At 39.7% G+C, this 18,027-nt stretch overlaps 1 protein-coding gene across 2 annotated transcripts in view; it reads left to right on the forward strand.

Annotated features, from left to right (window-relative positions):
* Positions 1 to 18,027, forward strand: part of CUNH7orf50 (chromosome unknown C7orf50 homolog) — a 35,760-nt gene that overhangs the window by 9,524 nt on the left and 8,209 nt on the right. For both annotated transcript variants that reach the window (XM_057382235.1, XM_057382234.1), the window contains exon 2: positions 2,089 to 2,288. In XM_057382235.1, the coding sequence (XP_057238218.1) occupies positions 2,092 to 2,288 (197 nt within the window). In that variant the 5' untranslated portion in view covers positions 2,089 to 2,091. The remainder of the gene's footprint in view (positions 1 to 2,088; positions 2,289 to 18,027) is intronic.

Genomic DNA, 18,027 nt, shown 5'->3' on the forward strand with positions numbered 1-18,027 from the left:
CTGGGTGATGCTGTAAATTCCAGCTCCTGTAAATGCATCCCTGGGTGATGCTGTAAATTCCAGCTCCTGTAAATGCATCCCTGGGTGATGCTGTGGCCACAGAAGGTTCCTCCAGCTGTAAATCCTGGCTCTTTCAGCCCTGCAGGAGAACAATGCTCTGGTGTCAGGCAGCCCACAGCCCATCCATGCTGGGAACAAATGTTGTCAGGGCTCGGTATTTACGTTGGGACCTACGGGGAGGSAGCAACTTGTTTTGTTTTTAATGGAGTGGTCAGGGAGAAGGATAAAAAGCTTTTTGATAATGCGAGGAATGTGGGGGGAAGGGAAGTTACCCAGATATGCATTTACTGTAAGTATGAAGAAGCAGAGGCCTCTTTATCAGACTGGCTCTAATGATGTGCCACAGTCACTTTATTTGAAAGCTTCATGGCTCACAGAAAAGTAAACAAATTCATTACATTATTTTAAAAAGAAGATTAACTGTAGTGTGTCRTCTGTTGGACAGCTGCTGCAGTAATCTTTTACAAACACTTTATAAATGACCACCCTCAGTGTTTTCCAGGGCTTTGTGTGGCTGGATTGTTATTTTAGTAAGTACCAGGGTGGCTTTTCAAATGAAAACGTTGTTTCCTGTATAACAATTGAATTCTACCTTCATCCTAAATATTATTTTATTCTCAGCATGAACTAWAAAATGTCTTCTATACAAATGCAACACATGTTGCTCTTTTGCATGTGTTTGCAATGAATGCTGGCTTTTCCATAAAAACAGCTAAAAAGTCTTTTAAGCAAAAAAAAAGTACCCTACTTCCATTTGTTCTAATTTCTGCTTTCTTAACCTTTCTTCGTTCTGTGAAAACACCAAGTTGAAAAGATGAGTCAGAGTGAACTTAGATGATAGGTGAATTGACACTGAACAAATGTTTAGACCCCAGCAGGTGTCTTTGGCAAATAAGATTGTGCTCAGGTATTGTCTTGTTTAACATTCTTTGGTTGAATGTCAGCAAGAATAACCTTATTTAGCTCTGTGTCTGCATTTGTGTTTGAAAGCATTTGACTGACACAAATTGAAGGAACACTAAGGATTTGGGAACTTATATTTTTAACCAGTCTTGGCACGAAGCAGTTGATCTTCTTGTGCATTCATGTTTCAGTTACCTATTTTTTGAAGAGATGAGAGGGGAGCAGAAGGAGGAGGAAGAGTATTTCTTTCTCACCCAGTTGTCCTTCATGGGGGCAAGAACATCCCTCAGACATCCAGGAATGCCTGGAGTGAATCTCATTTTGCTATGGAACAGCATTTTATTTCTACACAATATAATCTTATACTGGATTTTCCATGATAAACTCAATGTKTATAGTCAGATAAACTATTTAAAACTCTTCATCTGTCCATGAAATATTTATTTTCATTTGGGATATACTGATGCATGTATTTATGGTAATATGATTTTAGATGTGAATAATTAACTATTCTGTCTGCAAACCTAAAGAAAGCTTTGTGAGATATGGATCTGTGTGTGGTTATTGAAGATTGTGCTTGTTTCATCAAGATTGYTAAAGGATCTCCAGGACTCTTGGATGAAGGTGACAGTTGTCACATCTTTGCCCTGATCCCATAACTGAGATGAATTCTCTGCATGGCAGACAGAGGTTTTGTCAGTGCAGGGAGGTGTGAGGTTACACAACAAAYACAAACTGAGGATCTTCAGGAAAGGTGTGGACACTGAAAAAACACCCAAAGCCTCCATCTGCTGTAAAACACATGCCCCACTCAGGTGTGAGTGTGGGAGATCAAACAGCACAAGGCATTGTAGAAATGATGTTTAATACACAAGTGAAAGGTGCTCAGGTTCCTGKAGTCATCATCTGYTCATCCTGGATATRTCAGMTCTCTGGGAGTGCAGCMTTTGCTGTTCTGGAATTGTGCAGAGCAGAGAGGTGATGGAAGGACAGTGAGCAGTAAAAATATGAAACCTGAACCTTCTAGTTTTAAATATTACTTCAAGCTTTTAATTACATTTATGCGTATTATGTTCACTTTCCTATGGAAAGATAAACACTTCATTTAAATGTTAATTATTTCAGGCTATGAAAGAAGAGGAAGAGCTTATTGCAGAGGAACTGGAAGAACTTACTCCAGAGGAAAAGAGAAAACTGGAAAGAAAATTGAAAAAAGAGCGCAAGAAGCAGGAGAAACAGCTGATGAGGGAAGCTGGAATTTCCATTAAAAAGGTGGAGCCCAAAAARCCATCGGGATGTGAGCGTGCCCTGGCCTATTTAACCAGGTAAGAACAGTAAAACCACTGCAGGTGCCCCCTACAGAAGTAAACTGTAAACCAGTAACCCAGAACAAGCTGTACCAAGCAATAACACATTAAAGGAAATTGCTGCAGTTAAGTAYTGAGTTAATGTTTCATCTCAGTTGACACCCTGGAGGACAGTTGTATTTCCCCACTGTATTCTATCACAGCAGCAACACAGAGAAGTCAAATATGGTGCAAACATTTTCTAGAAAGGCAGCTCCTGTCCCAAAGATCTTATAGTTGTTATATAAATATCACAGAGATGAAAGGCACATTGCAGAAAAGATTGCAATGAGAAAATGAGTTTTGTTTCTTGAGTGTGCTGTTGTAGGCAAAGGATTTCCAGTTGTTCTCTTTATATAAACCAATTCCATGGAGTGGTTAAATGCTGTGGAGTCTGAATGTAACCACCTGTAGAATGTTTGGATATTTGTAGATTARGATGGGATTTTGCCACTATTTTTAAGTTAAGAGCATGCCATGCCTGATCTTTGCATACCAAAGTGTACAGCAAATACAGTGGCACATTGGAAGCAATTAATTCATCCAGTTAGCACACTTRTTAGAAGATTTAAAATTCCAGCATAAAGCAAAGCCTGTAGTTAAACTCTAGAACTTCAGCAAAGCGCCCGGGGTGCCCCACAGACAGTGAGAGGCCGTGTTTAAACAGGAACAGAATGTTTATTTTTTTCCAAACTGCAAAATATACCCTGGCTGTAAGACCTCCAGAAGACTGGCACGTTACAAATAGTGGGTTACCACGTGGAATAATTCCAGGGCTGCATCTCTGCCCGTGCTCAAAACTGAAGCATCCAGACTGTCTGAATTGTTACTTACCACTCGCAGTGGGGAGGGAGGAAATTAATTGCATTCCAGGCAGAGGGACATGTGCATTTTTGTTACATAACCCTCAGCATGCAGTGATAGCAAAATGACAATAATATTTTTGATCTGGAAAACAGCTGGAGTAGTTCACTGCTGTTTTGAACTGGGAATGGATTGACAGTTWGCTTTGAACCATCTGCTCAGCTTGTTCTCTGTATGTGTGCTCTGCTAAGTGGTGGATCTCCAGATAATGGATTTCAGGTTTGGAAAGTAAAGGGACAAGCTGTRGGGTTTTGCTTGTTATTCCACTGTTATCTGCATGGATTTTTGCCTTGTTACATGGGAGAATATGAAATTATATTTGAGCTAATACTTGAACAAATTTGATTCAAGAGTTTCACTTAACCTGTACCAAATTACCTTGAAATAGAAAACCAGCTTTATCATTGGTCTTGTAATACAGGCTCTGTGGATTGTATGTGCAGCAACAGGTTGTGAGGGATTATTACAGCAACACAATTTAAGTCTACAATTTGAATTTTGTAGACTTAACAGGGGTAGTCATAAGATGTTGAACTGCCAAACAAACATAACCATGGTCACTATTCTAATCCTGAATGTGCCAGGACCGTTTTGCACCATTGTAAATTATAGAAAAGCAGCTTAATCCTCTTACACCTCAGACTTTTTTTCAACCCATTAAGACTGCAAAAAGAAATAACTGGATTGAAATGATTTAGAGAAGTATTATACTAGCTGGGGAAGGGGAACGAAAATCCGAGTTCTGGAAACTCATTGCAGGAAACTCATTGCAAACTCTCCAGCAGCTTCAGTGGGTCAAGGATTTTATTCCATGTGCTTTTATAGGGCTACAGGTGTGAATAATCTGTGGGTGGATAAATAAATCTTATAGATGCAGGAGATTCATGTAATTGGAAGTAAACAAAAGAGTGCTGTGGATTCGTGTTTTGCCCCACCCACAATAAAAGCCTTCCATGACATGAGTTGGTCAGTGAAGTGGCATCTCATCCTCCTGATGCCCTGTGGATCTCCTGCAGGACAGGTGGAGCTCRGTGTGCCCTGTGAGAACTGGAAGTGTCACTTTGATTATGGATTTCTGCAAACACCATTTGCAGTGGGAGGGCACAGCTGCACAAGGGGCATTCCACAAAACTGTGCCTCGTGGGGAGTTCATCACCAGGGCATTGACAGCAGGGAATAAGCCCCACTCTGTGCCCATCCTGCTCTTGCTGGTGCTTTCRGAGCCACCCTGCAGCAGCAGAGAAGGATTCCAAGGGCTGGGTCACAGCACTGGCTCTGTTTGGGAGCATTTCCAACCTGTGCCACTCTGCTGGGATCCCCACTGCTGGCACAGCATGCCATGAGCTGAGCAGGTCTTCCAGTTTCCCAGTTTTGTTATTTGAGTCTCAAAACAAATGGTTCTTGATGCTTTCCAGTCTCCAGAGGGATCAAATGATCATTTTATTGGGAGGCCATCCTAGCTGAGGGAGGCTTTTTTCACCATGGACATGACGTGGCCATGTGCAAAAGGAGCTGGTGCCAGCTCAAACTGCTCAAAACCCCCAGAATTTTACCTGAGGAACTGAAGGGGATTCTGATAGCCCAGCATTTTCAGCTCCTTGCTCATGAATGAGACCAGGATGAGCACGACCAGGTTTGCACTGCTGATGGAGGAGAAGCAGCCAAATGACTCATTTTTTTGTCTCCTCTTTCACTTTCTCTTGGCCTGTGTGAAAAGGAAAGGGGGAGAGAAAAAAAGTCTTTGCTTCACCAATTTTTATCTCATCTTTTCTCCAGTTAGATGAGTTCAGGTGGTTCCCAGCACAKTTCTGTTCCAAGGCAGCAGTTGGCAGAGAAAAGTTCAGATCCCCAGCTTGCCGAGGGAGCACAGGAAGATCTGAAGATACAGAGAGGATTAAAAGCAGGGAGCTGAAGCAGAAAGGTTATAAAACTCTCAAAAGAAAAAAAAAGAAAAGAAACTAACAAGTGAAATAATGGAAAAACCCCAGAGTGGTATTGAGCAGAAGAGAAAAAACCCTTTACAATTACTGCAGAGGAACAGGGAAAAGCAGGAGAGAGGAAGTATTAGTGGCTAAATAAAGTGCTCAAATCTCTTCCTTTTAATGATGACATGCTTTGTTTCTTTATGATGGTAAGTGATGATTCAGATTTAAAGGGAATATTCCAGTGTCTCATTACKGTGATTCTTGGAAAATCTAGACTAAAAATCCATCCTTTTCTGAGCATTAGGTGACTTCAAGTGAAAAGATGTCGCAATTCTTGAGAATGGTAATTAGGTTTAATTATAACCTGACTGACCTTCTGTGGTGTTAAAATGTTGGCAGAACTTGTTTGTCTTGGCAAGCCACTCTCTCCTAGAAGCTGYTGTTCTTGTGTTTGGCTTGGGAAGTTTATTGCCTCATGGATCTGCACATATGGATTTCTCCATCACCCATCAAAGGAATGGAGAGAGATCTGAAAAGGCCTCACTAAAAGAATGTGAAATTGCAAGATTGATACAATCTGAAGTAGAAATAATAGATAATATTATCTGCATGATGTTGCAAATTACCTRAGCCTTGCAATGCTATTTATCATGWGCTGAAATTTGAAAAATAAGGTGCTGAAGTACAATTTCTTTTTTAATTATTTATGTTATACTATTGGTATATGCCACTTTCCTTTACATATGTCATATTTTTCTCATGCTTATTTGAATTCAGGCAAGATTCACAGAATGTCAGAGATTTTTTTCAAGTAAAAAGAAGCTTTTAGAGTGATGCAAACCAAGGGCAAGTCACAGGAACATGAAAATGAGAGGCAGGCAGAATTTCCCATGGCGTGGGGCAATGGTCTGACTCTGCAGATCCCAAGGTTGGTTTTTGCTGAGCGTGGTGGCAGCACTGCTGACAGACTCGGACAACCCCAGGCAGTTGTTTATCTGCTGGGTTTGCAGAATGGAAACAGATCYCAGTCCTCAGACAAACTTTATTACAAACAGTGCTGAGCCTGGGAGATTTTAAAGCTGGRACATTGTTCTTCCCTTCAAAGAATACAGAAATCTGAGGGGTGTTGCTGGAAGCATTTATTTTTATAGTTCGGTATTTTTAAATATATGCCATATATTATATAGAAATAGAAAGAACATGTAGAAAGTATATCAGGTTTTTATTCCTTCTGGAGCAGAGGCCATCTGGAGAAGGGAATCGTGAGGTAGATTAGTGTTCACTCAGAGTTAGAAGTTTCTGATTTTYGAAGGAGCCAGGAGAGGCTTGTGCWGGGYTRTAAARCAGGCAGCAACATTTGAGATTTGTGGCCAAACAGCTCCAGTGATGGTGGCCCTTGAGGAAATCACAAACCCATTGATCCAACCCCATTTGGGGCAGGTGACTCCATTGGAGGAGCTTCTGCACAAACACAGCTTGTTGATGTTGAAAACCAGATTCTCATTTTAAAGTACCTCCTGTGGCTTGTATCACACTTAGTTTCCTTTGTTAATTGATAATATTTTGTTTACTTCTCATAGGTTAAGTACTTTTTTAGCCACAGTCAGTGATGACTTTTGATGTTTGATTCTGAACCTGAATTTAAATCATTGTCATTGCTGCTGGCCTAAATCTGTATTAATTTCAAACTTGGCACTGGTGTCAATGTTTCACCATCAACAGCTTAAGCTTTTAGATATTAAGAGTCTCTGATGCTCCAGAAATCTAAACATACACTTTTTTTTTTTCTTCCTAGAGGCTGCCTCCTTGGGTTGGATAGCAATTAATATTAGAATTTAGTGGCATTTCTCCTTCCCCCACTCTCCAAGAGGGAGATGGAGTTTCCTTCCTGAGTGGAAGGTGCAGCATGTATCTAAGCTCATCAGTTATCTGGAATTTCATAAAATGCTGGAGAACTGCTCCAGTGATGAATCTCAATTAGCCAGTAACAAAAATAGGGTGTGAACTTAAGAGAAACCATTAGACACAGCAGCACCCCTGAATTCCCTTCAACAATTGGGGCTTTAAGGTGTCTTGAAAGAGCAGCATTTCCTCAAAGATTAGGGGAATAGTGAGGGAGAATAGTTTTGTTTTAATAATCCCAGGGCTATTTTTAAAGGTTCTGGGTCAAGCATTAATTATGGATGTAATTAATCTATTCCTGCCTGCTTTTAGTCATTTTGCCATATTMATTAGATCCATAAGAAGCCTCATGAATCCAGAGTCAGCTACAGGATAAATTTGCATTTGGGCTTGTTCTGTGGCTGTTTTGTATGAATTTGGGCAGGCATTTGCTGCTATCTGATTTCAAAGCCTTGCACTTTTCCTAATACTCTGGAGATCAGTGAATTTGTTTTAGCACTTCTCCAAGTTTCTATATTGCTTGACTTTTCATTTCTGCCAGGGCCTGACCTGCCTGTGAGTGGGATTCCTGTCCTTGACCTAAGTCAGCGTGTCTGYAAAGCTGCAATTTTTCCATTTGATGTCAACACTTGGGCAGATCTTGCTCATTTTAAAAGCAGCCACTGTCTCTGTTTGTGGCAAAGGAGTCTCGTCTTACTGAGTTACCTTATCATTATCCTCCACTCCCTCGTGTCACTTCAGTGGCACCTGATGAAGCCACCTCGGTTTGTTTGCAGTTCCYCAGCAGCCCTGACATTACTCACAAGCTCCACAAAGCTCTCTGTTGCAATACCCACACCTTTGCTATTTTTAGGGTGCTGGTATGCCAGCAGATATTCTGGTGGGGGGAGGTGGAGGGGGCGTATTCACTCCACAGATTTGGTGCTGCTCAGAGCTCTTCTCTTTCATGCTCGAGCACATTATCTTCTTGCTGGTGGGGTATATGAAGCAGAAAAATTATTGTGCTATGTTAGGTCTGTTATTACTGAAGGTTTTCTAAATCATTGCATTGCCCCACATTTTGTAGATAATTTCCCCCATCCTGGTGTTTCCATCCTTCTTGAGGCTGTGTTGGGTTTCTCAACCTCATTGCCCCTCCAGTGCAGCAGCACATCCCTGATTCTTCATCCACTGCTCCTTCCACACCCTGATGAGCTCTGTCACTCTTCTCTGTTGCCCTTCTCTGAACTCCTGTGCCTCAGATCCTTCTGGAAATGAAAATTCTGGAAGTTTTTCCTGGGAAAAGGAGCTGTTTCACTAAGCTGTCTTCCAGCTCCACGCAGAAGGGACTGAGGGTCTGTGATTTCTCCCTGTTCCTGTCACTGTGGCTTTGCTTTGTGGCCAACAGCATTGGATTAATTATTAAGCCACAAAATGCTGAGATTTCACATTGAATTTKCTGAACAATGAAGACATTTTCCTTTTTTTCCACCCCTTGAACCGAGTTTTGTGCTCATGACAGTGTTGGCATGGACATGCCACTRTACCATGATACATTTTCCAATTTCTCATCCTGCTCCAGCCTGGCTGCAGCAAGTCAGACACTCTCCCATTTCAGAGTTGGCTTTATGATCCCATTTCCAGGTGTCAGTGTTCTGATTATCATCTGATTATTCAAACTGTGTGTTTAGGATTCTGTGGCTGTCACATTACACTCTCAGTAACAGCCCCACACAGCTTCTGCCTGTTTAATCAAGATGTCTGGTGGCAGCCTGAGTCGATGATTTTCATTCCCTGTGATAAAGTCATTGACTTCTGGATTCACTTTTCTGTGTCTTGATGGCAAGTGATACATAGATTATGTGCTGGAGAAATGCCAGTGTTTTTCTAACCCCCACATGACATCCGCAGGGTGTCAGGTTGTGCAGAAATTGCTTTTAAACTGTTATTAACTTCTTGCTGGGTTAGCTGCTTTTTATGGTTCTAATACAACAATTTCACTGCTTTGCAAGAAACACATGAATATCTTAATTTAGTGAGATCGTGCAGATTATTGTTCCTTATCTAGATCTCTTATCTTTTTCCACTCATAAATATTGCAGCTATCCAGAGTGAGCGAGCCAGGCTTTGTACAAAGAGTGCTCACCAAATAAAATTCTTCTGCTCTTCCATTCAAATCCAATTTTGCAATGCAGATGGTTAAAGAGATGCCTGTGCTGGCAGTGAGCAGGGGAAGGTGCCTGTGCTGGAATAGTTGGGTCTGGAAACTCAATAACCAGGTTAACACCCAGATGAGCCTGAATTAAGAATTAAGCTCTGTGCAGATGAGCTCAGACACTGCAGGGTGCTGATTTATGAGTGACACCAATTCCAGAGCCAGAGTGGGCATTGAGGCTTCCTGAGCTGCTGCTGAGGAGAAATTTGTCAGTTCAAGGTAATGCTGATAAATAATAGCATCATTTACTACACAATTCTAAAAACAGCAACTAAAAGAAACAACAACAACAACAACAAAAAAATCCCTTCTAAGTGGCTCAGAGCCAATCTTTGCTATTTTTACCAAGAATTTCTGGGAAGAAAACAAACCTTAGCAATATATTCTGGGGATCTGTAACACTATCTTGGAAATGCTCCAGATGGACAGAATTACTTCGTGAAATTATTTCAGTCTGATAATTTCTAGCAAATCCTCTCCATAGTTATGGATTGAATTGTGAAGATCCTAGATACTTACATATATTTTTAATATATTTTGCCATTTCCAGCTTGTTGGATAAGCAGCTCTGGTTTTTATAGACAAAATAGGTGTTTGTGTGGAAGATTCTGATATGTCAGGTTCTAAGATTTTTTAACTTAGTTGTACATGGAAGTTATGAGATGGTTGCAGCCATTTCTGTGGTATTTTCAACTCATTCAGAAATCAGAAGTTTTAGAAACACCAATGATTGCATGATTTTCCAGCCAAATTAGTAAATGCTTATGATGCAACTCATTCAGCTGATGTCTGAAATAGCAGCTGACACAGCTTTCCCTGAACCAAACCTCTTATGGTTTAGCTGTTAATATTATCCTGGATAAATTTCCTTCTATTGGGAATGGTTTTGGAGTATTTTTCTTACTTTGATCAGCATTAATATATGGCTCGAGTGGAGAAAGCAAAGGAAGCTCAGGTCCTTGGTAAATTATTCTCAGTCAGAGTCAGTAGATGTTCCATCTTCCAAAATCAGCTCATTGTACTGTTTAGTTTATGCAGAGGAAAGAGATTTCCTTTGTAATTTCAATAACCATAAATGGTCACTGAATTTAACAAAAAAAAAAAAAAATAGAATAGGGGACTCTAATCCTGCTTTATGGCTCTAAATCAAATTATTTATCTTTCAAAATCTTCGAATTAATTTTATGGAAGGTCACAAGTACACCTCTCAAAGCATATTTCAGTAAAAGCTGCAGAGGGATTTGCTTTGGAACCTTCTGTCTCTTTGCACTTCTACCGTTTTTTCAGTGTGAAACAAAGCTGTCAAAATATTTACTTGGGCATTTTGTTCAAACATTCTCATATGGAAATACTGTATTTAATAACATCATTAACATGAATTCACAAATCCTTTCATCTGACATCTATCATTTACAGGATCAGCTGAAAAATACTTTATTGACTGACCAGCCCCATCTGGAAAGGGATTTTTATATGTTTTTTTAAAAACATACTGTCTTTATCTTCTCCCCACTGTAGCAATGATAATTTGCTTTTCCTTAATACCTTTCCTGATAGCATATCACGCACAACTGCATTTTGATAAAATAAATGAAAAATATTTTGACATTTATTTATTTTCTCTCGGTTATGACAGCTTTTGAGAAAAAAAAAAATTACCCCATTTTTCAGGTGCTAAACTAAACGGTGATGAAGTTTGTGACTCACCAAAGTCCCTGTACTGTCCCAAGGTCTCCTTTCAGGCCAGTGACATGAGGAAAACTTGGCATAATTTTCTTCTCATCTGAGCACAGGCTCTGTTTTCTTTGGCCCCGTACCAATGGCTGCTCCCAACAACTCGCAGGATTTTTCTCAATTCCATGTTTTGAAAGTGAAGTTTACATGGATTTTATTCTGTTGTGGCATCTCAAGGCCTTCCTGAAGGTCTCTGGTGGGCATGCAGGGTTCATGGATTAATATTCCAAACCCTTCTATCTTGGGAGATTTTTCTGTTTTCCATGGTTGATCGTCCTTGAGGTTAAGGTCCTTTCTATTATTCCTGCAGGTGACCAGAGCAGCTTTAAAACTCCTTTAAAACTAGGAACAAAAATTCCAGAGTTTGCCATGGATGTATGGTGGCACTTAGATGAGTCACATGCCTGAGGAGGCTCTCAGTGTGTTCTTGGTGATTTTTTTTCCCCCAAAATTGAGTTTCTTTTATTTACTGATAATTTTATCAATAGGATGGTTTAAACAGCACACATTTTTTCACATATATGTTGTCACAACTATAAATTGGGTTATCAGTAATTAACTCAGTGCTTCCTCAGATGGGGAAAACTAGATTACACATATTCAATCCATAAAAACGTGGGTAAAAATGGTTAGGATTTCTTTGTCTGATTCTCTTTCCCGTAAAATAACATCTTTATTTCCAAACCTGGTTAAGAAAATTTAATGTCTCCTTTTTTAATAACTCACTTCCAGTAAAATAAAATTTAGTATAAGTGAATTTTCTTAACAGTTTATTAAATGTAGCCATTAGATATTTATCACTGAGATCCGGCCTTCATCTTTCCATAGTATTATACAAAAGAGATTGCATCTAATTGAATAATTAAGCAGCTTTAAGATATTATTTCATCTGATATTACTTTCAGAAACCTTTTGAGATATGTTAGGGAGATTTAGAAATTTTTAATAACAGGCCAGGCTGCTTCAGGACTGGATCCTGACATTAAGGAGAATCTTCAATTCTCACTGAAGTGCTCAAAACCTCACACGAGCACTTTGATCTTTTCCATTTGTCTTGGGGAAGACTTGGGCACTGTTCGTGTTCAATAAAACCAGAATAATTAAAATGACCCACTTCACATATAAATATTACAACAAAACCACCTCTTGCTAGTTTTTAACTCAAAGCAGATGGCAGGGGTTATTTCCTTTATTTTGGGAATATCTCATTTGCAGTGAGGCTGCACTGAAGGAGTGTGAGGCACAGCTTTTTCTCCCTCCCTCTGAAATCTGCTCTCCCCCAGCTCTCCAAAATCCTTTCCTCACTCCTGGCTCCAAGCCCAGACATCCCATCCTCAACCCTCCTTCTGGCTTTGAAAAAAGGCATTTTGTGCTCACCCATCTCCTTCCATTCAGACTCAGTTCTTGACATGGCAGAAAGGCAAAAGGGAGTTTTTTTATGTTTTCTGTGTGTCATAAAATTCAGATCTGGGAGAATTAACACCGCTACTCACTTCCTCAAACACATTCAAACTATTCATCTGGTGCCCAAATACTCACAGAAGTGGTGAGGAGTTTTGTAGCTCTAGGGAATCATCTAGACYAGTCAGCCAAAGCCAAAATGAAAATTTAAAATGCAGTTGGCAATAATTATTAATCAATTAGCTCCAGGGAGCTGTCAAGGCTTCCTAACCAGAGTTACAATAACAAGAAATATTTTTGAAATAATAAAACTAGATCCTTAATAAAACTTGTCTCCTCCTTTGCACATTTATTAATATGATGATGCCTAAAAAGGTGTCAGTAATTACTTTTATATGAACGAAATTGAATTGGAATGAGAGCTATCTGCAGGAATATTTCTTTAAGCATAGATTACTTACAATCTTAGTAGTGCTACACATGTCAYGGGGTATTAGGAGAGGGGAATCTCACACTGCCCAAAACACCTTGGTGTAAAAACAGATTTTCTTATTCAGTGAGACATAGATGAATATCTCAGCTAAATAAAAAAAAATGTGAGTGGGCTGTGAACTGCTGAAAACCCACAGGTTGATCTCGATATCRATATTGTCCTTTTTTAGAACTCTTCTGCAAAAAGGAGAGTAAATCATTCTGTGAGGTTACAGCTTGGGAGATTCAGGTGCAAACACTCCATCTCCATCCACCTCTGCCCCTCTTCCCAATGAATGCAGCCATGGGATGGCCAAACTGGGATGTGAAAAATGACACAGATGCTTGACATGGCTTTTTGGTTTGGGTTTTTTTAAGGCTTCTACACATATTCTTGTTGTGAGTCCAGAATAACCCCAAATGTGGTGCCTCTCAGATGAACTGAGCTATAAATTGGTTCTTGGGTGTCCTGGCTGGTTCAAAGAAAAAATCAATCAGCCAACATCTTCAGTATCCAAATCCTTCTCCAACTGGCCATGTCTTCATCCCTCCTTGAAAACTTTCACTGATAAATTCTTCTCATTAAGTTTGTTTCTCTTCCAGCTTTATTTTTAACCATCACTACATGGAAAATCATGACGTTTTCATACATTTATGGTGTTTTGTTAATAAAACCCAAACATTTGAGTGGTTTGGGGGAGCCTGTTTTAGTGGTGATGTGCTTTTTTGTTTTGTTTTGTTGTTTGTTTGAAATACTTTTAAAATTTTTAAAAGCAATGAAAATTGGCTGCTCTGCTTGAATCTGTGTCTTTGCAGGATTGCTCTGTACCACAGTTGGACATTTTTTGGTGTAGCAGTAAGGGAGAAGAGAATTGACCATATTTGTTTTTTTCTGAGTCTGGTAGCATATCCCTCATCTGATCTTCAGAAAACATTTATGTAAATGGACYTTTGCCAACTTTTTGGAAAGGGTTTTACGTGCAGCTGCCTCCTGACATGATTTTTATACAGAGCGTGGGGCCCTCTTTATCTCCTCGTACCCCCCAGGATGTTCTTCATGGGAGGGAGGAATAACAGTTGTTTTCATTTTCCCTTTCCCTGATTTCTGATCCAGCCATCAGTGTGACCAGAATTAAGTGCAAGGAAAGATGGACATCTGGAGAGGAGATGGGCTAGCACTTGGTTGTGTATTCCTTGCAGGAGCAGAACAGATTGGCTGTGAAGGGCTCAAATTCTATTTTTCATTCTTCTCGTGTGATAATTCAACTCCTGCTTTGTGTTCTTTTTATGAATGTATGTAAAATAAAAAGCACATTTAGCTTAGAAATACAGTAATAGTAGCTCTGGGCTTTCAAGCCTGACCTTTTTGTTATTACTRAAAACAACAGCAAGTTCTCAGYGTGTTATTACTGCTATATATATWTWTWTTTTTYMAAWYMAAAWKSMRKTTKGSYKSMRGKKGGSYWAWKSMWWWWMCMAVMAMYWAAWWAMYKKWWYMARRAAAMKRWTTTTWAARRAAWTWKWRAMGKTTKGKKTKTWTTTTTTTTCCCAGTRGAATGCTGTTGGCATTTTCAGGTAGGTGAGGAACCAGATGTGAACGATAGGATCTCCACTCCCAACCTGCTGCGTGGTTTGGAGGCTTTGTTACAATTTTCTGGGTCAACTTTTCTTCCCACTAATCATCTGTCTCATCTGTTTATACTCGAAGCTCTTCAAGGGAGCGTCTCATGTTGCGTTTGAACAGTGGTGGGGGAGGAAGAGGATTTTTAGCTTGACTGAAGCTGCAGGATGCAAACACAATATCAAACGTTACAAATAATGGCAAGTGATAAAAGAACAGATAATAAAAGATAAGCTGTGATAAACATTTTATGTCAATTTAATCAAAGCTTGGCTTTATGGCACAAAGGCTCTCCTTCCTTTCACTTTATAAATACTTTCTAAGAAAAATCCTGTGACCTGTTTGCTGTGCAGATACAATCTGTCCTAATACTGGACATCAGGATGAAAATGGGACACTAAAGAGCAGATTTATTTTTTCCTGCATATGTGATTCCTAAATTTAAAAAAAAAGCTTCCTCCTCTTGCCTTTTCACAAGTCTTTAGTCATTATGCTGTGTCTAAACCAGATGGAAGAATATATTAAAAAATGTTTTTAAACCACAGATTGAAAAATGGTGCCAGGATTTTCAACCAAAAATGTGGCATTGGTTCTAAAATCTGTTGACAATTTTAGAAAGTTTTCTTTTGGCAAATGAGCTCCATTAGTGTCTTTTCTCTCTTCCAGGAAAATGAGGAAAATCTTTATCTGAGTCATAATTTTGTTAGATTCCAAACTGGATTTGAGAGTATCAGCATAAATATATTAACTTTCTCCAGGAATGGAGTTGGGAAATAAACAGGCTCATCCATAACATGAGAAAAACAAAGTTAAAAAAAAATAAAAGCTACAGTTGTCTCTTGCATCTAATCTTGGATTTTGCCATAGATCTGTGCTTCCAGGATTTTAACTACAGCTGTTCCAGTCTAGTAATTGAAAATCTATTTGTAATTTTAATTTGGGCTATTTTTGCCAAATTAGGACAATCAGCATCACGTGCAGTTGAATTGAGATTTGTTCTTACATTGGATTGAGCAATGAAGTTCACCATGAGRCATTTTTCTGGGCCTGCAGTTGTGTGGAAACCCAGACATTCAAAAACCATTTTTGTAAAAGAAAATCCATTTTACATGCCCCTGAGAGAAACAGAAGAAACTCTGAATACTCCCAATAAAAATAAACACTTTTACATTCCCCTTTMAATAATTGTACGTGCTATAACTGGAGAAAAAAATTATTATTCCTGCTTWTCTCTATGCACTATAGGGCAYAWGTTAAACWTCCATCCACATCCATATATTTTTAYATATCCATGAATAAAATCCATWTATATCCATCCATAAAATGGCTCTTGTCCCACAAGAATGAGTTTATGCCAAATTTTTGCTCTCTCCACGCTGCTTCCAGCAATTCCAGGGAGTCTCTTTGAGGTGCAGCATTCTCTGCTCACCTGTTGRCCATATGTGCTTTGGGTTCACCTCTGGACTGAGCTGATAACAGCATTCAGAGTTTCCAAATTCAGGCCTTATATAAGGGCAGAGAGTTGCCTTAAACCCCAGATTAAGGTGGGGTTTTAGAGGGGCTGCTATTGTGTGTATTGCATTGTGAAATATTCCTGCAGATCCCTTGAGTGCCAAGTGTTTCAGCAAGGCTTTAAGTATCTTTTAGGGAATTTTTTGGAGTGTGATTGTTCGTTTTTGAGGAAACACCTGTTATCCACGTTTTAGGGGCAGGGCAGTGAGCTCAGGAATGATGCTGTTTGCAGAGATTTTGGGGAATAATGCCCCTGACTTGATTYCTGTGAGCATTAATTGTGTGTTGTAACTCCTGTTCAGCTTTTTGTAGAAGAACACAGGTGAGCCTKAAGGACAGGCTGCAGGGTGGTGGATAACTGGTGTATCTAAACCCCAGAAAAACATCACAAAAGCACCCAGATGAATGAAGTAGGAAGAATTGTGACAATTTTTGTGTGGTGGTGTAGAATCCTGCTTTGATCAATCCACTGATCTTTTGGGTGTAGCCCTGACTGTGGTGCACTGAGCAGACTCGTGGCTCTGTCCCTCCTTTGGGGGAAACTTGGGAATGTCAGGCATGGGATCAATCACAGGAGAGCAGCAGGAGGTTGCTCTGAGCTGTTCCTCAGGCCTGGAGAAACCTTTCACCTTAATTCCCTGATGCTCAGCCTGGGCTGGACGCTGGAGAAATCCAAATTTGGATTTTCTTGGGTATATCCCAAGCTGAAAGGTGTATCCAGGGTGGACAGTGCATGTAGGTGATGCTAGGTGTCCTAAATTTGCATCCCAGCAGTCACATCTCTGTCTGTCCTCCTGCTTTCCTCAGACTTTTCTCCTACCCAATAATTTTTTTCAAAATGGTTGGTTCTCAGTACAGAGCCCTTGTGCACTCAGAGATTATTTGCCAGTTGTGACAGCTCTGCAGAGTTTTGTCCTGGCCAGTAGCCTCAGCAGATGCGTTGTGTTGACTTCCTGAATCCAATTTGTAACAATRATGTTTTTCTCACACTGTGTTTCTGGATCCAATTTTCCTGCTTTCCCTTCCCCATAGCCTTCTCCAAGGACACCCCATGGAGATCTCTGCCCTGCACACCACCAGTTTCCTTCTRTTTCCCTTCTTACACTGCCTGAATCCCCCTGTTTTGGGATTAAATTTATGGGAGATGGCTGTAGGCACTAAAAGTCATTTATGAGACAGACTAGTGACAATCTTGGGCAGCTTTTCTACATGAGACTCTCCTGCTAAAAATCGAAAGCCCAAATGTAAAATTTCCTAAGCTGCTTGATTTATTTGATTCATTTCCTCCATCTGTTCAATTTCAAAGCCATTTAGRAAGATCATTTGCACAAACATTTAAGTTCTCTTTAACTAAAGTCAACCAATGTGTTTTTTAAATGAGCTGGAGTTCATGAGGAAGATTCAAACATTAGCTGTGTAAAGAAGGCAATTAGTGTTGGTGCAATATATTGAAAATTAKCCCAAGGCACTGGAGAAATACATGTTTTACACATGTATTTTTTCATCCAATTCCATAGTTTGGATTAGATCCTGACACAGATGATTCTAGAGGATTCAAACTGTGAAAGAGGTTGTGATTGTCTATAAAAAGAGGGGTTTAATCTCTAATGTAGTTGGTCTTGCTCTGTGTATTTGCTCACTCAGGAAAAGCCTTTTTTTTCTGCTGTAGTATGTCAGGGAAGCTTATCTGCATGTAAACAGCAAAATGAGACCTCTCTGGTGTTGCAGAGGTTGAACTTCTCCWGTTTAAAAGTTGAGCATTTCTAAAAATGTATTAATGATGTCATCCTGATAAGAGGAGATGCTCCTCTCCCTTTCTCATGGGGTGATACTTGCCATAGATTTTAAAGCTGTCACAGGAGTAGGAAAAAACTGTCATAATCGTAGGAATCAGTGGAAAAGTTTTATTGTAATAACTGTTGGGGGAGCAGCTGTCATGTTATCTGCAATAAGGGTTGTGCACCCATTATCAGGAGCGTTTGATGGGAATTTGGGTCAAAAGAAGGACCATTTTCCTGAAGAGGAAGAAATAGGAGCTGTTGGTACAACCATGGATAAAGCACTAGTTAAAAACTTAGGAGTATTTCCAAAAAT

The sequence above is a fragment of the Malurus melanocephalus genome, unplaced genomic scaffold (genome assembly GCF_030028575.1).
Source record: "Malurus melanocephalus ecotype Western Australia unplaced genomic scaffold, MMel_1.1 scaffold_557, whole genome shotgun sequence".
Taxonomy (NCBI): domain Eukaryota; kingdom Metazoa; phylum Chordata; class Aves; order Passeriformes; family Maluridae; genus Malurus; species Malurus melanocephalus.